The sequence below is a fragment of the Rutidosis leptorrhynchoides genome, chromosome 2 (genome assembly GCF_046630445.1).
Source record: "Rutidosis leptorrhynchoides isolate AG116_Rl617_1_P2 chromosome 2, CSIRO_AGI_Rlap_v1, whole genome shotgun sequence".
Taxonomy (NCBI): domain Eukaryota; kingdom Viridiplantae; phylum Streptophyta; class Magnoliopsida; order Asterales; family Asteraceae; genus Rutidosis; species Rutidosis leptorrhynchoides.
In genome coordinates, this window is record NC_092334.1 from 192585137 (window position 1) to 192608941 (window position 23805).

General features: G+C 31.7%; 1 protein-coding gene across 1 annotated transcript; it reads left to right on the forward strand.

Annotated features, from left to right (window-relative positions):
* Positions 1-11460: 11460 nt before the first annotated feature.
* On the forward strand, positions 11461-16401 carry LOC139891618 (V-type proton ATPase subunit E-like). The gene is made up of 6 exons (XM_071874594.1): positions 11461-11680; positions 12715-12815; positions 12932-13100; positions 13733-13926; positions 14563-14662; positions 16066-16401. The coding sequence occupies exons 1-6, from the start codon at positions 11579-11581 to the stop codon at positions 16099-16101; spliced, it is 702 nt and encodes a 233-aa protein (XP_071730695.1). The 5' UTR covers positions 11461-11578; the 3' UTR covers positions 16102-16401.
* Positions 16402-23805: the final 7404 nt, after the last annotated feature.

Sequence of the window (23805 nt, forward strand, 5' to 3'; positions counted from 1 at the left end):
AAAGTATAATTATTAAAGTATGAATTATTAAAGTGAATTATTAAAGTATGAATTATTAAAGTGAATTATTAAAGTATGAATTATTAAAGTGAATTATTAAAGTATGAATTATTAAAGCGAATTATTAAAGTATGAATTATTAAAGTAAATTATTAAAGTATGAATTATTAAAGTAAATTATTAAAGTTAAAGTAAAGTAAAAGTAAAGTAAAGGTAAAGTTAAAGTATAGTAAAAGTATAAAACTATGTACGTATAATACGCGTATAAAAAAAATATATAATATTAATTTAAATCATTTTATATATTTAATAAAATAAAATATAAATATCGTTATCTTTATCATACTGGTTAAGTATTGAGTTGTCAAAAAGAATAGATTTCTTAAATCACAGTGGACCTCATAACATATGCCCGTAATCATATCATAATGTATCTGATAATTCAATTATTTGATATTATCTCTTAATTCTGTCGATAAATATATCGAGACAAATATGTTCATGTAAAGTATCATATATCTAATACTTTGTTAATGTTTTCAGTTAATATTATATATTATATATACATATCTATATACACATAATTGTTCGTGAATCGTCGAACACGGTCAAAGGGTAATTGATTACATGAATGTAGTTCCAAACTTTTTGAGATTCAACATTACAAATTCTGCTTATCTTGTCGGAAACATATAAAGGTTAAGTTTAAATTTGGTCGGAAATTTCCGGGTCGTCACAGTACCTACCCGTTAAAGAAATTTCGTCCCGAAATTTGATCGAGGTCGTCATGGCTAACTATAAAAATGTTTTCATGACGAATATGAGTTGATAAATAGAGTTTTATCATCATTGAGTAATATAGATAAAACAATTTAATTACGCGAAGAGTATAAGTGAAGCTATCGCAAGAGAGTGAAATGAGTAAACGTATATTCGTTTTAACCGATGACGTAGTTATGATTGATTTTCAAAATTCATGGGATTTAAAGAAAATCTTTGCAATAAGATTTGGTTCTTCGGCGATTAAGGAAATCAGGATCTTCTTTGATTAAATGCGATAATCTGTCTCGATTTCTCTGTCTGATATTTTACTATAATTCCACCCCCTTCGTTTCTTTATTTCCACAGCTCACACCTTCTAGTCTTTCTCCCCAATTCATACTTTAAAGCATTCTTTAATATGCTTCATCCAGTATTGATTCTTGATATACTCTTAACTTTCATATCTGTCATTCTTCTTTTTCATCTACCACCGGAGGAAGTTATTTTCTTCTACCATTACCTTGGGGTTATTGTGTTTTTTATTCTCCCGTGTCTTTATATTACTATACGCATTGATATACACGGTTTGTAATTTCGGGATTGTTATCGGGCTTTATATTCTCCATTATATTTCGGAGCTTCATGCTTTCGTTTTCTCTTCCCGACCTTAAGTCAAGCGGATAATGGTCCAGAATTCATAGATATGAATTTTTGGATGAACATAATTAATGTTCCAAGAAGAAAATCTTAATGGCACGATCTTGATTTGGCAAATTACCAGAATATCCGAAAATATAGAGCTATCAAGATGATATGTTCTTAATATGTTTGAAAATTGGGTAGAATGTAAGAGTCGTGTAAACAGTACATGATGACGGTATATTATGTGAATCATCACGTTCCATTAGAAACTCAGCATGACTTACTGTAATATAATCACGTTGATCAAGTGTCATTATATTATACTAACTCATGCTTCAGTTCCCAACACTACTTCAAAAACATTCCTATTTTAAATTCGAATTTTTTCTTCTTCAGAATTTAGAAACTAACACAGTTTCTTTTTATGTTGTAACGCATATATTGTGAATAGATAGAATATTTCGGATAAGAATAGTTGTGAAAATATCTTCAGGAATATCGAAGATATTTATAATAAAAGATACGATGATATCTTAGAATTCTTAACATAGATGGATGATGAAGAAGATTTGTCTGTGAAGGTTTAGAATAAGAAGTAAGGTGTTTGCTAACGATTTCAGTAGACACTGAATCATTTGGATCCTTTGAAGGCAGGTTTAGTCTTTGTGATTTGTCCACAGCCTCCTTCATGGTCTGCTCAATCCGTTTTCCAGTATCAAACCTTCTCTTTTTCTCAGCTTACCACCATACAATTCTTTATCATCAAACTTTTGACTGTTAAAGTCGTTTACAGTTTTTGCTGCTTCATCAGTATTTTTCCAATTTCGGAGAACTAGTTCATAGTTTGGGATGTTTTTCAGAAAATTCACATTCGAAGTATGTAAGTCTAGGAGATAGACGTTATATGTATACATATAACTTTTGACGTAAAATTGTCGTGGAATTCAAAATACTGATTGCTAATTCCCAGTAGTTGGTGTGACAATTATTGTTACAGGATGTAGGTGAGTACATGATGGAGTTTTAATGAATAAGTATAGTGGCTTTTCGGAGAGGCTTAAGTCGAAGGTTAATGAAGTTGTTGATAAGTTTACTGCTAATGTGGCGAGATATGAAAGGTTCCCCGGTAACAATGATGAAGGGGTAATTGTTATAATAAGGTTTATTCGTATAAACAAATGAAGGTGATTTGCTGGAGCTGTGACAAAACTGTCTATTTTGGAAAGAGATTGAAAAATTATATTTGGTAATAAATATCAAAGGATCTGACACGGATACGTGTTAAACTATAACTTTGGTTTCGAGAGCTTTTCAGATGCATGACAGTGGGTAATATGTGGTTGGATCATCATCTCGCATGTCTTTAGGAATTTTGAAGTGTTTGAACACATATTGTAATTGTTAATATACATATGATGTTCTAAGATTTTGAATGATACAAATATTTTTTGAGTTCCATGAATAGAAATGAGGTTCTAGGACAGTTTTGAAGTCAAAGTATAGTTTTGAAAGATGTAGAAATCTAAGAGTGATGATTTAGGTTATATCTTGAATCGAATTCTGAGATTTCAAAATCAGAATATGTAATTAGATTTTGAATGAGTATGGTTGTTTTGATTTCTATAAAAGAATGTATATTGTTGTGAAAGAAGGGAGTATAATGGATGATTTGCTGAATCTGATTCGAAGAATGTAACATATTAATTGTGAATTTATATATCTCTCGGGTATTACCTACCTGTTAAAAAATATTTCACAATTAATATTTTGTACAAAAGAATTTTATTACAGTCTTTATGGAAATATATATGTGTATATTTCTTTAGATGTAATACAGATTTAATGAGTTAATATTAAATTAAACTCATTTGATTTATGGTTAAGGCTAGGATAGATAATTTCTAAACTTTAGAAATTACATAATCGCCGTAGAATGTTTCCCCAATGAAGTTATGAATCAATACTTCATCGTTGTGGTATTCCTTGGTATCTACATGGCGTATGACGTCGATGCTCGTGGGACAGATTGTGAAGTTGAGGTTTGCGATGCGGTTGTTGTTGTTGGTGGTAATGGTACTGTTGATGTTGTTGATGGTGGTACTGGTTATGCTGCTGGTGCTACTGCTGGTGTTTGTAACCTTTGCACCATATTTTCCAAAGCCACTACCCGAGCGCGAAGCTCGTTGACTTCTTCTATTACACTGGGGTGATTGTCGGTTCGGACGAGCGGATAAATAAGATCTAGAATTTGGTGTAGTATATAATCATGACGAGATACTCTGGAAATGAGAGAGAAAATGGTGTTTCGGATAGGTTCGCCGGTAAGTGCTTCAGGTTCTTCGCCAAGAGGGCAATGTGGTGGATGGAAGGGATCACCTTCTTCTTGTCTCCAATGATTAAGGAGGCTACGAACCCATCCCCAATTCATCCAGAATAGATGATGACTAATTGGTTGATCCATTCCGGTCACACTGCTTTCGGAACTTGAGTGGGATTCCATTTCGGAATCCGAGGGACTTGAACTAATGACGAATTCCATTTCGTACGATTCAATAAAGAATTTTTCGATATGAAATGATTTTCCGGCTATCGGGTGGTATTCTAATTATATAGAGCAAAAGGTTTCGTAGATTACGGAGGAATTTACAGAATATGTCAGGCAAAGTTTAAAGTAACAGATACGCTAAGATATGAATTAGTAGATACGCTAAGATATGAATTTTGTTTATACACTATTCATCCAATCAATGCAATAAGATGTGTCTAGACTAAGAATGATAAGCAGGTAATTTCCGACAAAATGATGAGCAAAACTTTTGACATGCAGACACGGTCGAAGTCCAGACTCACTAATGCATCCTAACGACTATCAGTTAGACACACTAATGCAGACCTGGTTCGCTAAGACCACCGCTCTGATACCAACTGAAAGGACCCGTTCATATACATTATAAACGATTCACAATAGTTGATTACATCGCGAGGTATTTGACCTCTATATGACACGTTTTACAAACATTGCATTCGTTTTTAAAAGACAAACTTTCTTTACATCAAAAATTGACGGCATGCATACCATTTCATATTACATCCAACTATAATTGACTTAATATTAATCTTGATGAACTCAACGACTCGAATGCAATGTCTTTCAAAGTATGTCTTGAATGACTCCAAGTAATATCCTTAAAATGAGCTAATGCACAGCGGAAGATTTCTTAAATACCTGAGAATAAACATGCTTTAAAGTGTCAACCAAAAGGTTGGTGAGTTCATTAGTTTATCATAATCCATCATTTCCGTAATAGTAATAGACCACAAGATTTCAGTTTCTATAAATATCCGTACACTCGCAAGTGTATAAAAGTATTCTATAAGTTGTAGGCACCCGGTAACAAGCTTTAACGTTCATGTTTTACCCTCTGAAGTACACCAGATCAGGTGTGTTTAAAATAACCTCGAAGTACTAAAGCATCCCATAGTCAGGATGGGGTTTGTCAGACCCAATAGATCTATCTTTAGGATTCGCGCCTACCGTACATAGACAAGTAGTTTAATGTTACCAAGCTAAGGGTATATTTCTGGTTTAAACCCACATAGAATTAGTTTTAGTACTTGTGCCTATTTCGTAAAACATTTATAAAACAGCGCATGTATTCTCAGCCCAAATATATATATAAAAAGGGAGTAATGAAACTCACAATACTGTATTTCGTAGCAATTATGTATATGACGGCACTGAACAAGTGCAGGGTTTGTCTCGGATTCACGAACCTATATTAAGTATATATATTTATATGTTGGTCAATATCTGTGTAACAATTTAGGTCAAGTCGTAGTGTATCACAATCCTAATGCTCGAGACCGACATGCAAAAGTCAACAAAAGTCAACTTGACCCAAAATGACTTCCAAAATCTATACATGTTTATTATATAACTTATATATAGTAGTTTTATATATTTAAATATATTTATCAGATCTTATTATACTAAATAATACAAGTCATTTATTAATAACTAAAAATTTATATTAAAATTCATATATGATAAAAATATACTTTTATATATCTCAAGTAATAAAATTTATAAAATTCACTTAATATCATAAAAATATAGTGGTATGTATTATTAATGTAATTACATTACGTGTGGTAAAAATATCTTTGTACGCATATTTATTTGATAAAATAATATTGATAATAATGATAATGATAAAAATAATAAAATGATAGTTTCAATAAAAATATTAATTTTTAGTAATAAAGATAATTTTAGCAATAACATCAACTGATAACAGTTATAATAATCGTTTTAATAATAATATTAAAATTAATGATAATTCAGTTGACCATATCTTTTAATCCGTTCATCGAAACCACACGATTTCTAAATGAAAAGTTATTAATTTTTTTCTTCAGCTTTTCAACGACATGCATATCATATAACTTATTTAAGTAGCATATGTATCAAATTCGTGATTTATCATAAACTATTTAACGACGAAACTAAGCATACAAACATGCATAATCATATATACTCGAGCACTAGTTAGGGATACACTATTAATATATAAAAGATAAGATATGAATGCTCACGTATCAATATTGTGATTCAATATTGCAGGAAAGTACGTAGACGCAACGAAAATGATAAACGTTAGGTTGACCTCACGAGCAATACCCTCGATCAATACCCATAACCTTCATAGCTATAACCCATAATTTCCTTAGCTCTATCCCATTTGAAAACTTATTTTGAAATCGTCTGAATATAACTCCGTCGTAGTATTTTATGTATACTAATAATATCTTGAAATAATACTAAGTAAATATATATATATATATATATATATATGTAATTCGATTGAGATAGTTTAGAGAAATATATTTTCAAGTTTCTATGAAATAATGAAACCTATTGAATCATATTTATAATAGATTTTTGAATTATTAAAGTGAATTATTAAAGTATGAATTATTAAAGTAAATTATTAAAGTATGAATTATTAAAGTATGAATTATTAAAGTGAATTATTAAAGTATGAATTATTAAAGTGAATTATTAAAGTATGAATTATTAAAGTGAATTATTAAAGTATGAATTATTAAAGTAAATTATTAAAGTATGAATTATTAAAGTAAATTATTAAAGTTAAAGTAAAGTAAAAGTAAAGTAAAGGTAAAGTTAAAGTATAGTAAAAGTATAAAACTATGTACGTATAATACGCGTATAAAAAAATATATATAATATTAATTTAAATCATTTTATATATTTAATAAAATAAAATATAAATATCGTTATCTTTATCATACTGGTTAAGTATTGAGTTGTCAAAAATAATAGATTTCTTAAATCACAGTGGACCTCATAACATAGGCCCGTAATCATATCATAATGTATCTGATAATTCAATTATTTGATATTATCTCTTAATTCTGTCGATAAATATATCGAGACAAATATGTTCATGTAAAGTATCATATATCTAATACTTTGTTAATGTTTTCAGTTAATATTATATATTATATATACATATCTATATACACATAATTATTCGTGAATCGTCGAACACGGTCAAAGGGTAATTGATTACATGAATGTAGTTCCAAACTTTTTGAGATTCAACATTACAAATTCTGCTTATCGTGTCGGAAACATATAAAGGTTAAGTTTAAATTTGGTCGGAAATTTCCGGGTCGTCACAGTACTTTCATTACCGACTTTACCGCTTTTATCACTGTGAGTTATAGCATTCCCTTTTTACTTTAACTTATTTTGGGAACTGAGAATACATGCGGATTTTATGTTTTACATACTAGGCACGAGTACTTAAACTTATATATGTGTGGGTTATACAACAGCATAAACATTCCCTTTAGCTCGGTAACGTTTAATCATTGGTTTTTGAACCATGAACGCGAATCTTAGATATGGATCCATAGGGTTTGACATCCCTACTCGGGCTAGTCGCGCTAGCATTTAACGAGTGTTTAATACTTCGTAGACATACGCACTTGCCAAGTGTACTTTCAGGGGGTATAAACGTTAAGTTAGTTACCGAGTGCCCACGGTTATACATATACTTTATCATACTGATTTGAATTACTGATTTGAAACGCTTGTTTGAAGCACTGAAATCTCGTGGCCTACATTACATTACTGAATACAAATAAACTATAGCTCACCAACATTCGTGTTGACTTTTTAAGCATGTATTTCTCAGGTGTTTAGACATTGTTGCTTCTGCTGTTAGCCTTGTTGTTCTAGTCTCGGTGTATAGACTTGCTGTTACAGACTTGCTGTGTTAGACTTCCGCTGCATTACTTAGAGATGTCTCAAGCATGAAACTTTTACTTTGCATTCCCAACTTATGTTATTTTCAAAACAATAGCTTTGTAATGACCTTAGTATCATGTACTCATGTTAATATTTCCTATTCATCTTTTGTAAAACGTTATCTGTTCATGAATGCAAAACTGGTTTTCAAACAGCATATAGTGTTTGACCTTGTAATGATCCTGTTGTTGATGTACCGTACACGATGATTTTGTACGGGGCGTCACATAATTCGTTGATTTTGCTTTTTATATATACAATCTATCCAAAATGTTTTCCTTAAAACAGACTCCGTTTTGAATATAATTAGTTGCGTTTTATTCGTAAAATTATTTCGAGTTGAACGGCGATGACCGGGAAAACTAACTCGCGGCGAAAAAAGAGATAAATTCCGTTAAAAAAATGGGTGAGTTTTATTTATTGATTATATATTAAATTGGCATGTTGCACTTTAATCCCCTAAAGTTAGTCTTAATACACTTGTTTTACCCCTAAATAGTTACATCTTTTATCCCTCAAATTTGTCTCACTTTACCCTTTGCTTCCTTGGCAAATACGACATCTTCTAGTACCCAAAACGACAAAAAATTTGATTACATTTAGTAGATATGTAAAACATCTTCTAGTACCCAAAACGACCAAAAATTTGATTACATTTAGTAGATATGTAAATGTAAATGTAAATGTAAATGTAAATGTAAATGTAAATGTAAATTAGTAGATATGTAAATGTAAATAAATTAGTAGATATGTAAATTGTTGTCATTTTTTAAATATATTGCAAATTTATATCCCCAAATACATAATATAGAGAATTAAATTATTTATATAACAAAACATAAATACATATTTGTGCACCAATAACTCCCATACACATAGATGAATCACATACACATGTTTGTGCAGGAGCAGCATCTCTCACAGAGTTGTAATCAAATGCCAGTTGTTCCATCTAAAAAAGTGTTATAAGTGTAAGTTATCAAAAAATTTGGAAACACACAAGTAATATGAAGTTGTATGACCTAGAATTTGCAAATAGTTCAATGCAAACTTTCACATTCACCATCCACTGTTTAGACCGAACAAAATATAAGTGGAAATTTATACTCATATCACTATTGCATTGTACTTGATACTTCACCTTTTCAGTGCGGTAACTTAACTTACAGTTGTGATTTATAAAACGACTCAAATTTCATTTTTCACATGCATCTATTACCTGAATATGAATAAATTTACAAAAATATAGTATATTTAACATATTTTGTATGAATAGACAAGATAAAATGATTTATTTATTTACAGAGTATTATATTTATGGGCAAATTTCATAAAAAGTAATCTTTTTACCTCATTTTCATATTAAAGGTAGCCTATTATACTTTCGATGATTTAAAATATTATTTTAACACATTTTACTTAAAAAGAGATGTGTCAATAACTTTCTTAGTTAAGTGCTAACGTGATATTTCACATTATCATTTTTTTTTTCCACATGGAAATAAGTTCACCTCATTGTCAAAGAATTTCAATGTTTTTAACTTACTAAAACTACCAACTGTTCTTATATATACACTTAAATTAGAAAGTTAATCACACTATTCTATTTAATTAACATTTGTTAAAATAATCTTTTAGAGCACTGGGAGTGGTGACTGAGGTCACTTGGCATGTTAGGCCTGACTTGCTGAGTCAGAAAAAGTGGAGAGTGCTAACCTATATCACTTGGGCATGTCAGTTTTTATTTTTATTATTATTTTTATGATTTTAAATATAACATAAATTAATAAAATTAAAAAAATAACATAAACATAAATAACTTTCATTAAAAATTTAAAAAAAACATTACATTTCCTAAAAATAAAAAAACACACGATTCCTAAAAAAAAAAAAAAAAAAAAAAAAAAAAAAAGACATTACGAACCTAAAATTAAAAATAAAAACATTACAAGTCCTAAAAATTAACCCGTCCGATCGAGCCTTTCACGGAGTTTTAGGACTATTGTATCCCTCATCACTCTCGTCGTGCGGGTAGTGAGGACGTGGGCGGCGGATGAATTCTCGGGACTATATGTGGATACAATACAAGTCGATAGACTCGTCGTTGAGTTTTGCTTTCCCGACTAGTTCTTCCCATTCTTGTTCAATCGTGAGAAACTCAAAGGTTTGAGTTTCTGGAACAATGTACATAAAATCTGAGGCCTCGAAGTCGACATGCTCTCGTATGTAGTTGAACAAACGTCCGGTGTCCCACCCGTTAACGTCGAGGGACTTGAACGGAGTACATTGCGAGTTGGAATACGATTTCCAATCCTCGCTGAGCTCTCCACCGTGGTAAACATTCAATGAAACAATGCTTGAAGAATTCATTTTTATTTTATACTCGTGTGTTTAATTGAGAAGGGTTGAGAATGTGTGTTTGGGTTGAGAAAAGGGTTGTATATATATAGATAAAAGTGGGGAAAGTGGGGATTACATACTTAGATATAAAAATTTATAAAGATTAATAAATATAAAGATTACATACTTAAATATAAAAATTTATAAAAACACACTTAAATTAATAAAAAGGAAACCATTACAATTTATTAAAGTCCTAAAAATAATAAATTACGATAATTAAAAAATACTAATACAATTACTTTATTAAGTTCCTAGAACTTAAAATGTACATTCATAATAAAATATAGATTACTCGTCGTCACTTGAAAGCTCGATATAATCTTTGTATTTCTCGGCCATCTTTTTCTTGAACCTTAAAGCGGATTTCCTTTCTTCCGGATCGGCGATATCGGCTAAATTAAGTTTAAATAATTTTATGGCTTCTATTGCCGATCGTGTTCGTTCTTCCTCTACAATTGCATCCATAACACTGTTTCGCCTCTCCACTTCTTTTTCCTTTTTGTCGGACCATTTCGAAGTCAACTCGTCGAATCTTGAAGAGTTGGAAGAGTTCGTACCATGTGATGAAGTACCCGCCTCAGACGAACCGGATTTTTTAGCAGTCTTCTTTGATCGTTCTCTTCCTATTGGACGTTGAATCGCATCGTCTCCAAATAGCTCCTGAAGGTTGGTTAACCGATCTTCCCCGAGATTGATTGTTTGATTTTCGCCAACCACATCATCGTCTTTATGTGAGTGGTTTTCGCCAATTTATTTGATACCAAGAGTCTTAGACTGTCTCTAACCGTGGCGGTGATGTCAAAGGCAAGTTATGTACTTTTGGTGATGTGGTAAGGTCAAGAGATGAAGTTAAATAAAGAGGAGTGTCAAATTTGAGGGTTAAATTTGTGAATGGGTGATGTGGTAAAATATTATTGGTAGTTGGGTGTAAAATATATTAATTAATAATATATAAAAATATTCGAAAAAATCTGATTGGCTGAAACACATTTGACACACCCGTCAAATTTTCGACTGACGTCCCGGGCGTCAAATTTTGACGCCGCGTTAGGAACGTCAAGGGCGTCAAAAAAGTGCCACATCGAATTTCACCTCATCTGACGCCACTTTTTCACGTTGGGTTAAAACCAGCCTTATCAAAACAAAAGATAAGACGGGTTATGTAGTTAAGAAAAAAAGAAATAAAAAACACAAAATATAAGAGCTGGTTATGTAGTTTCAAAATAAACAAAGTACCAATTGTAAAAAAAAAGTAGGAACATGTATCATGTGACGACGATTAAACTAAAACCAAATTATATGAAATCTTTAAAAATCACCACTCGTTGAATCAAAAACCACCTCCCCCAATCTCATCATCCAAAAAACCCCTCTAACTCTCAAACACACAAATCTTTCTGATTTCCCCAAATTCAAATTCAGATCCATAACAACATGAATGATTCAGATGTCTCCAAACAGATTCAGCAGATGGTCAGATTCATCCGCCAAGAAGCCGATGAAAAAGCCAACGAGATCTCTGTTTCTGCAGAAGAAGTTAGTTTCTAATTACACCAAATCAACTCAATTTTGGTCAAATAGGATCTGTTGTTTTATATGATCTGTACTTCATATGATTATATTCAGCCTTACGTAACTTTTATCTAGTAATATCGTGATCGAATTTGCTGGAATCTAGGGTTTCAACATGCTAATTAAATGATCTTTAGTGATAAGTGTATGATATAACTGTTAAATAACATAGTGGCATTGATATTTATTGAATCAATTTGAATTATATAGCTTTATGATCTCTAGTGATTAGTATGATGCATTTTTGGATTTTAGTTGATTGCTGTAGGAACTTTAGTTTTTGGTGGTATGAACTAGCCAATGGAGGGGAACTGAAGTCAAATTTGTAACTAAGTTTGAATTGTCAGTTTAATACTAAAAATAGTGGTAGATGGTAAACTTTTATGGTATAGTTTTTTTTTGTTTTTTTTGTTTTTTTTGTTTTTTTCGTTTATTGTTGCAGTTAGTTAACATTAAGAGTGTGGTCCAATCAAGGTACTTATGTGGTATCCCCCCACCCAGTTCCTATCAGTATGCGATAATTGCTAATCTAGGGTGATCTTTGTGGGATTTAAAGCGGGATCTTTGCAACTAGTAAATAGTATGGGTTGGTATCCAAATATATTAATTTTGTACAGAGTTATAATTTTTTTGATGAATTAAGTGTACTTAGCTAGGTTTGCTGAATTGTGATCAGCATAAAGATTGCAACGTTTTGTGGGTACTTGTTTAGGGTCAAATGTTTGCATCTAAAAGTTATATCAAGTTAGCGGAAATAATTGATTATTTGTGATTTGCTTGTACTTTACATGCGTATAGATTTATCTGTTTCTTCTGGGTAATTACTGTACGAATGCCGATAGTAATTGGAATCAAATTAAGGCAATTATACACGATCTATTTCCATGAATTTGAATCTTGATCCGAGGATTTAAAATATATAATAGCTTTGTTCTGAGTAGTATGTACGTGGTTTGATATGCCAATTTTTAGTTTGCTTACATTGTTCACTTCTCTAGGAATTTAACATTGAGAAGTTACAATTAGTGGAGGCAGAGAAAAAGAAGATTCGACAAGAGTATGAACGCAAACAGAAGCAAGTGGAAGTTAGAAAGAAAATGTAAAATTTTCATATAAATGTTGCTCAACTATCTGGCTTTTAATAGATAACTTTTGTTATCTAATGGAAAAGGATTATAACTCGTATCTGATTGCATTTCACAATGTTTGTTGCAGTGAATATTCCATGCAGCTCAATGCTTCTCGTATTAAGGTCCTTCAAGCACAGGATGACTTGGTTACTGCCATGAGAGAGGCAGCTTCAAAGGATCTTTTGAACGTTAGCCATCAAAAGTTTCAGCATCATCATGACTATGCGAGTCTTTTGAAATCTCTCATTGTCCAGGTACTAATTAATCTAGCTATTATTACCTAATAATAGGAAAACACAATGTCACCTAAAGTTGTGCATTTGAGGAAAATGATGAACAAATGTATTGAATTATGCTACTAGATCCACACGTGCGATACAACTTCATCTATTTTTTACTATCCGTGTATGAATGTTTTGTCAAGATAGGGAGAAGGAATCCTGATCGATGCAAACGCTATAGAAACATGTCTAAACTTAATTTTTTTTATTGTATGGTTATTGAAATAGCTTATATGTAAAGGTGGGAAAATGGGTGAGTCTGATGGGTTGCAAAGTGTTATTTTATACACCTTTTGTATTTTTTTTATTCTTTTTATAAAATAGTCAGTGGAATAACACAGAAGTATCGACTACTATTAAGACGTTCGAACTATTTGACCCATTTCATTGTTGAGCAAATCTATTAAAAATAAGCCAAAGCGAGGTATTCGCAAGTAATTCGGTCCAAACATCCACCTCAGTGAATCTGCAATCATTTCCTTTCAGAATATATTGGAAATACGAATAATCTTTTACCGACCACGACTCATTTCATTAATATGTTTTTTTGTGTGAGATTATCTTCTTGAGTAGAACATTTTTAGGCAACAAATTAAGTGTTTCAGGGTTTGCTCAGACTGAAAGAACCAGCTGTGCTATTGCGTTGCCGGAAAGAAGACGTGCATATTGTGCATTCTGTATTGCATGCAGCAAAGGCAGAATATGCAGATAAAACACATGTTCATGAACCCGAGATCATCGTTGACACCATTCACCTTCCACCCGCCCCCTCTCATGATGATCCTCATGCTCTTTCCTGGTAAATGAATGTTCAAGTGTACTTATGCGTAAAGCATTGTTGTATCGAACCCCTATTACTCCCTTTTAGGAACTTACCTACTCGATTTCCAAATCCCTTTAATTAATTAGTCAACCTCTGTTAATGGGTCAAAATCTCGTTTGTTGGTCAAAGTCGGTTAAAGTTAAAATTGGTCAACATTTTAATACAAATTTAAACTAGAATTTTAGATTTTTTGAATAAATGAACGATTTTTTTTATGTTTTTAGACAATTATGTTAAATTTTATGTTTATGGTTTTTTTTCTATTTGACCCATAAATTTGAAATCTATTATTTAAATGTATAAACAGTCCAATCCGATTTATCCCTGAGTTGACGATTATTTCCTCCAAAGTCAAGTAGTTCCCGAGTAGCGAGTTTTGCAACCTTGGCATAAAGTAATGCTATAGAGTTCGAAACTATACTTTCTAGTTACATTTTATCAATTAAAGTTATTTTTTGTAAAGGTCTACTTGATTGCTTGGATAAACACATCCTTATAATTTTTTTTATTATTATTATACTTTCTACTTTCTATAGTTATTTTTTGTAAAGGTCTACTTGATTGCTTGGATAAACACATCCTTATAATTTTTTTTATTATTATTATTTTCAGCTCTGGAGGTGTAGTTTTGGCTTCTCGAGATGGTAAAATTGTGTTTGAAAACACACTTGATGCTCGTTTGGATGTTATATTCCGTGGGAAACTTCCAGAGGTACTTATATTCGTATCCTTTTCGTAAACATTCTTTTAAGGTAGTTGGTTCCGATCCATGGTATGAGACATCACATTAATATTAATATAGGAATTATTGCATTATGACATACCAGTTTTATGCGCGTGTCACGTATTTTTATAAATAAGTTTCTTGTTGTTTCAAAACATTTTTACGAAACAATAAAACAATGATCCAGTTGACTAAAAATTCCAAATTTTACAAGTTAAGTTTCTGATGATAATCTTTAATCATAATCATCTTCACCAAAGGCTGTGTAAATATGTATCCAGGTTTAATTATTTTTTAATATTTAATATTCTTTTCACAAACCCAGCTATTTCAAGTGGTTTTCCATATAAGGTGAATCTGTTATGCTAGCTAAAAATGATATGGGTCAAATGAGTTGAATGTTGCCAAATTGCATCTTGAATGCATACAACTTCCTATATTGTTTGTTCTAAAAGATTTTATTGTTAATTTATTTATAAATATTTTTTGTTTTTAAAATAAAATTAAAGACAAATTACATAAAAAGGTAACCTATTTTCCCTGTTTTCCTATTCTAGGTAATCTATTTCATTCGGATATAAAAAAATGAATCTTTTTTCAAAAGTTAATCAAAAAGAGGGGCGTCGTTAACTTTTGTTAACATTTCACAGTTAAGTGTCAACTTCGCATAACATGTCAAATCCTTTATGGACCAACATTTTCAACTCGCGATTTCGACGCACGTTTTCGACGCACGATTCCTACATGCGTTTTCGACCTGCGTTTTCGAGGCGCTTTTTTTACCATAGTTTTCGACAATGTTTTGGAGGCGCATTTTCAACTCGCGATTTCGAGGCATGTTTTTTGGCGCGCGTTTTCGAGGCGCGTTTACGAGGCACGTTTTAGCGCCGAAAAACGCGCTTCGAAAACGCGCCTCAAAAAACGCGGTCCGAGAGCGCCTCAAAAAACGCGCGTCAACAACACATGTAGGAATCGTGAGTCGAAAACGTGCGTCAAAATCGCGAGTTGAAAATGTTGGTTGATAAAGGACTTGACATGTTATGCGAAGTTGACACTTAACTGAGAAAGTTAACAAAAGTTAACAGCATCCCTCTTTTTGATTAACTTTTGAAAAAAACTCATTTTTCTATATCCGAATGAAATATATTACCTAGAATAAGAAAACAGGGAAAATAAGTTGCCTTTTTATATAATTTGCCCTAAAATTAACACAATATATATGAAAACAAATAACACAAGTGTTTCAGTTGAACCCGATCTGACCCATGGCAAATATTACCTGTTATGACCTTTAATATAACCTACAATTTTCATTGATGCACATACGTAAAATTAAACAAACAAGTTTGGGCTTTTTTTTCACCTTCTGAATATAGACCCTTATTTTGCAGATCCGCAGGCTGTTGTTTAGCCAAGTAGCCGCATAAATGGGGTGATATCATGTATCTATCTATATCTATTCCAACCTTGTCGGCTACAATGAGAAGAATCGGTCCGGATGATTTCAGTGCAGTTCATGTTTTCTCATGTCATAGTATTTATGTTGTTGCTAGTCTTTGATTAGTGGACGCCACGACAATGGCAATCGACACACTCCAATTGTTTGAATAAATAAAGGTTGTATTATTACATCGTATGTATGTATTCTTTTCTAAGATTTTGTCATGGTTTGCCACTTTTGTCTGGACTTTTGCTCCTGAAATGTAATGGTAAAAAATTCTACTAAAGACCTTATGTGCGTGCAACTTTTTTTGTTACTGCAAATATGTATTACTTATTGTTTTCTATAGGTGTGAAAGACTCGTGTTGAAAGATTTAAGTTTTTCATGCCACTCATAATGTGAATCCAGATGTTTAAGCACTTGAATGTCTAATTATATAGCATTCACTATATATATGTAACTTATGAATGAGAAATGATGTTAAAAGATGGATTAGAAAGGAATGATCTGGAATAGGTTGGTGGGGTTAAAGAAGTGGGAAGAAATCAGGAGGCAAAAGACTAAAATGTCCCTGTAATTTATGGAGTAAAATAATATTGTGAACAGTAACAATATGTATCCTATTGATATATACAAGCAGAGCGGCGACCCACCCTCTGCTGTCAACAAAATTTTCTTTAGTACATAACTATATAGTTTTACTAAAAAATAGTTTTAGCGTAATGATTTTAACATAACTAAGAAACAATAATTTATTCAATATATCAAACAACTCTTATAATTATAAATTAAATTGACCGTCTTTTTTTATCGTGATTATATAATAAATGTTATGATAATTAAAATAATAATGTATATATGGATAGTCAAATTTGTACAAACTTTTAGTCAATTTTGTACCACTTGCATAGTATTCTTAGTAGTATAAATACACCATGATGATATGCTTATAAACTTGCACCATTTCATAGAATTATATGAAACACATACTTATTCTCTCTTTACTAATATTTCATAAACAAATATAATTGTATTTGGTAGTTATAAGTTCAGAATTATAACACGTTATCAGCACGAAGTGCTCCGTATAATCAAGGTTTATCTAAGCAAACGCAAGTCACTAATCAAGGTAATAATAATAATAATAAAAAAAATATTTAACGATATCTTCTATTATTTATTAGTAAAGTAAATATTATTATAACTAACATTTATATTTATGTTATATATGGTCGGTTATACCGACTGAATTATATTTCTGTAATCTAACTATTATTAACTTCACTAACATTTATATTTATGTTATATATGGTCGGTTATACCGCCTGAATTATATTTCTGTAATCTAACTCTTATTAACTTCACTAACATTTATATTTATGTTATATATGGTCGGTTATACCGCCTGAATCATATTTCTGTAATCTAACTCTTATTAACTTCACTAACATATATATTTATGCTATCTAACATTTATGATTACTTATGCAATTAATCATTATTTATTTCATGCATACTAATGTTTATTCTTAAATTTTTATTTATGCATAATATGTTTATTCTATTAATCTTCATATTTATACTAAACTTTAAAAAGGTAAGTGAATACAGCTCGGTCATGTTCAAGATCCGTTCAAAGCTTCAATTCTGTGGTCAAGAAATAAGTGATGCTGATATGATGGAAAAAACTTTCTCCACAATGCATTCTGCAAACATTACTATACAAGAAAATTTAAGATTGCAGAATTACAAAACCTTTTCCAAACTTCAAACTTATCTCTTAGTTGCAGAAGTGAATAAATAATTACTGATGAAGAATCAAAAGTCTCGTCCTACGGGTGCGCTAGCATTCCCTGAAGCTAATGCTATTAATAATAACAATAATAAAAAAAAATGCACCTGGACGAGGACGTGAGCGAGGTCGTGGTCATATTGGCCAAAACCATCATCATGGAAATTACCATAACAATAATAAAAATCATAACTATGTTCGAAATCACCCTTATGGTAATGGTCGTGGTGGTGGTCGTGGTCGTAATGGTTATGGTGGTCGTGGACAAAGAAATAATAATCCACAAAATTATAAATTTCAACCACCATACAATCCCACAAATCATAATGTTGAAGGAAGCTCTTCAAAGAATATTGAAGATTCTTGTTATCGATGTGGTAAAATTGGCCATTGGTCTAAAAACTGTCGAACAAATCAATATTCTGTTAATCAATATCAGGAATCCCTAAAAGGAAAAGGAAAAGGAAAAGAGGCAAACCTTGTGGATGACCTTGATACAAAAATCACTGAGCCAACAAGTGACTACTTTAATGAATAAATTTCCTATTATATGTCCATATCAAATAAATGGATGTAGATTTACGATCTATACCATATCTACTTTACTATATGTTTCCTTATTATGTACTTTCGTTTATAACATATTTTTGGATGTAATATATTGATGAATTATGTACTCATTATTTGTTTCTCATATTTTGACGTTCATGATGTACACTACTGGAGTGCAAAATCAGTCAAATGGTGGGGATCTTTGTATTGCAGACAGTGGTACCACACACACTATACTCAAATCTAAAAAATATTTCACTGATTTTAAAGCAACAGAAGAAACGGTACATACTATATCAGGTCCTGCGGATTTAATAAAAGGAATGGGAAAAGCAAAATTCATGTTACCAAATGGTACAATTTTTCTGATAAAAAATACCTTATTTTCTCCCATGTCAAAGAGAAATTTGTTAAGCTTCTCTGACATATACCAAAATGGATATGATTATCAGTCAATGACTACAGAAAATGATAAATATTTAAGTATCACTGACAAGAAGCATGTGATTGAAAAACTACCAAGACTTAGTTCTGGTTTACATTATACATATATAAATGTACCAGAAACACACATGGTAGTTAATGAAAAGGTATGTGATCCTGCAATGATCAATCTGTGGCATGAAAGATTAGGCCATCCAGGATCAACAATGATGAAAAGAATAATTCAAAATACACATGGACATCCATTGACGGATCAAAAGATCCCTCATGATGCAATTATCCCATGTACATCATGCTCACTTGGAAAATTGATAATAAGACCATCACCTCTTAAGGTTGAAAAAGAATCACCAATGTTTCTTGAAAGAATTCAAGGTGATATATGTGGACCAATTCATCCACCATGTGGACCATTTAGATATTTCATGGTCCTAATAGATGCATCTAGTAGATGGTCTCATGTTTGTCTATTATCAAGTTGAAACATGGCATTTGCAAAATTTCTTGTTCAAATTATTAAATTGAGAGCACATTTCCCTGATTATACTATTAAAAAGGTGAGATTGGATAATGATGGTGAGTTTACATCTCAAGCATTTAATGATTTTTGCATGTCTATTGGGATTGTTGTTGAACATCCTGTTGCTCATGTGCATACACAAAATGGTTTAGCCGAATCACTAATTAAACGATTGCAGTTAATAGCTAGACCATTGATAATGAGAACAAAACTCCCAGTATCTGTATGGGGTCATGCAATTTTACATGCTGCATCATTAATTCGCATTAGACCAAGTGCAAGTCATACATATTCTCCCTTGCAACTTGCTTTTGGCCATCAGCCAAATATTTCCCACCTTAGAACATTTGGTTGTGCGGTTTATGTTCCTATCGCACCACCACAACACACTAAAATGGGTCCTCAAAGAAGGATGGGAATATATGTTGGATATGAAACATCTTCAATCATAAGATATATTGAATCCATGACAGGTGATGTTTTTATAGCACGTTTTGCTGATTGTTACTTTAATGAAACATTGTTCCCTAGATTAGGGGGAGAAATAAAAAATAAAGAAAATGATGTTTCATGGTGTGAACCTCAATTAATGTATCTTGATCCTCGCACAAAAGAATGCGAGACCGAAGTTCAAAAAATAATGCATATGCAAGAACTTGCGAATAAATTACCTGATGCATTTACAGATACGAAAAGAGTGACTAAATCATATATACCAGCAGCAAATGCTCCAGCTCGAATTGAAATTCCAAAAGCTGGCAATAATATCACTCTTGAGTCTTTGCCATGCCAGAAACGTGGGAGACCAATTGGTTCTAAAGATAAAAATCCAGATGATAATGAGGTAAAAGAAAGTGTTCAAGAAGAACCACAAATCAATACTCATTCTGCAGAGGAGATTGATGATGTCAATATGAAATTTTCAATCAATTATGCACATTCAAAAATATTATGGAACCGAAATGAAATGAAAAATCTTGATGAGATATTTTCATATAATGTTGCATATGACATCATGAATGATGATGATGATCCAGAACCAAAATCTGTCATGGAATGTCAAAATAGACATGATTGGGATCATTGGAAAAGAGCAATACGAGCTGAGTTTGAATTGCTCAATAAAAGAAAAGTTTTCGGATCTATCATTCTCACACCTAAAGATGTGAAACCTGTGGGATATAGATGGGTTTTTGTGCGAAAAAGAAATGAGAAAAATGAAGTTACATGGTATAAAGCTAGACTTGTAGCTCAAGGTTTTTCTCAAAGACCAGGAATTGATTATGAGGAAACTTATTCTCCTGTCATGGATGCAATTACTTTTAGATACTTAATCAGCCTGGCAGTTTCTAAAAATTTAGAAATGCATCTCATGAATGTTGTGACTGCTTATCTATATGGATTACTTGATAGTGATATATATATGAAGATACCTGAAGGATTTAAGGTATTAGAAGCAACCAATGCAAAACCCAAAGAAATGTACTCAATCAAGTTACAAAGGTCTTTATATGAGTTGAAACAATCGGGTCGCATGTGGTATAAACTATTAAGTGATTACTTGATAAGCAAAGGGTATACCAATAATCTTATTTTCCTATGTGTATTCATTAAGAAAACAACATCCGGATATGTGATCATAGCCGTTTATGTCGATGATCTTAACATCATAGGTACAAATAAAGAGATCCATGAAGCCATTCAACTTCTAAAGAAAGAATTTGAAATGAAAGATCTCAGAAAAATCAAGTATTGCCTTAGTTTGCAGATTGAGCATATGCCTAATGGTTTACTTGTACATCAAACAACTTATACGGAAAAGATTTTAAAACTATTCAATATGGACAAGGCAAAACCATTAAGTACTCCTATGATTGTTAGATCACTTAATGTTGACACTGATCCATTTCGTCCATGTGAAGATCATGAAGATATCCTGGGACCAGAAGTACCATATATTAGTGCAATTGGAGCTCTTATGTATCTTACAAATTGTACAAGACCTGACATTTCTTTTGCAGTTAATTTGTTGGCAAGGTTCAGCTCAGCTCCTACCAAAAGACACTGGAATGGGATCAAACACATATTTCGATACCTTCGAGGAACTACTGATTTAGGATTATTTTATTCTAACGAATCAAAACAAGATTTGGTTGGTTATGCAGATGCAGGTTATTTATCTGATCCACATAAAGCTAAATCTTAAAATGGATATGTATTTCTAAATGGAGGTACCGCAATATCATGTCGTTCTCAAAAACAAACACTTGTTGCAACATCATCAAATCATGCCGAAGTGATTGCATTACATGAAGCTACTCGGGAATATTTTTGGTTGAGATCAATGACACAACTCATTACTGATTCTTGTGGACTAGAACGCGATAAAAGTCCAACAACTATCTATGAAGATAATGCAGCTTGCATAGCACAGATGAAAGAAGGGTATATCAAAAGTGACCGAACAAAACACATACCTCCTAGATTCTTCTCATACACTCAAGATCTCATTAAGAACAACCAGATTGAAATGAGATATGTTCAATCCATTAAAAACTCTGCTAATCTTTTCACCAAAGCACTCCCAACTGCTATTTTCAGAACACATGTTCACAATATTGGAATGAGACATATTCAAAAGATTTAAAAAATCAACGATGTCTACTTGAGGGGGAGACAACTCTATACTGCACTTTTTTTTCCCTTAGCTAAAGTTTTTTCCCACTGGATTTTCTTTAGCAAAGGTTTTTAACGAGGCAGTAACTTATAGTTGATCTCCAAAACAAAGTTTCTATCCAAAGGGGAGTGTTATGATAATTAAAATAATAATGTATATATGGATAGTCAAATTTGTACAAACTTTTAGTCAAATTTGTACCACTTGCATAGTATTTCTTAGTAGTATAAATACACCATGATGGTATGCTTGTAAACTTGCACCATTTCATAGAATTATATGAAACACATACTTATTCTCTCTTTACTAATATTTCATAAACAAATATAATTGTATTTAGTAGTTATAAGTTCAGAATTATAACAATAAATGATTATTTATATGATATAATGTGGATAAAGAAAATAAATAAAGTAGTTAAAAACTTTAAAAAATGTTGATGAAAGAATAATTAAAATGTTGAGCGTTAAAATTGCAAATATTATAAAGTTTTTATAAAGTAATTTATAAAAATATACAATAATAATTCAAGCTACTTTAAGTCTATACATTAAATAATTAAATTAATACTTCATTTAATAAAACATATAAGAATAAAATATAATTATAAATTTAAATATGATTAAATATCCATAACATATACGGTGGAAGATTGGTCATGGTTAACGCGGTTATTTCTAATCTTCCTCTTCACTTTATGTCAATTTACAAAGCGCCGGTTTCCGTTATAAAGCAACTTGAAAGGTACAGAAGAAATTTTCTTTGGGGCGCTGGTTGCCTTAAAAAGAAGACTTGTTTGGTAAAATGGGCATCGGTGTGCTTGCCTAAAGAGTTGGGTGGTCTAGGTGTTACCCCTTTACGCCTAAAAAACCTTGCAATGCTAGCTAAATGGTGGGCGCATTTGAATGATAACAAACAAGGCCTTTGGAAATCTATCGTTGTCACCTCATTCGGGTCGTCTTTTAGAGGTAAAATTATGAATAATGTATCTTCTTTAAAGACTTCTATGTTATCTCCAATTTGGAAAGATTTGGTGAACCTTCACAAAAATGACTCCACATTTGATATTGTTGGTCCCAACAATTGGAAGTGGAAGTTAGGCAACGGAAAGAGTATTCTTTTTTGGTTCGATCCCGGACGTATTTTAAAAGATGAATTCCCATCTTTATTCGCCTCATGTTCACTAAAATCGTATTCTATCAATCATTTTCGGTCCCCTGCTTGCTCGGCATTTCCTCAAATTGGGTGGGAGTTGCATCTTGCTCACCCACTGTCCATTTATGATTCTTTTTTAGCCAATGAACTAGCTGACTTCCTGGCTCTTTTTCGGCTGAATGAAGCTGTTAGTTGAATGTGGTGGATGTTTAGTATAGTGGTGGATGTGGGATAATAGTAATGGTAGCAAGTGGTGTATTAAAACACCGATAAGAAACTACCAAAAGGTAGTAGAGCTGGAGAGGTAGGATATGATGTGTAAATAAATATCTAAGGTTGTGAAATGATGAAATTACCCTTTTTCAGTTAAATAATTGAGTGAATAGTAAATATAATGTGAGAGAAAATGTGTTAGAAGTCATCAAAGTTGAAATATTCTAACTATTCATTATGTCATTTTTTAATATCATTCTTTTGTCATGTCTAATAACACTAAATAAAATATATACTTATATTTTATATTTTTATTTATTTTTAGAATGGCAAAAA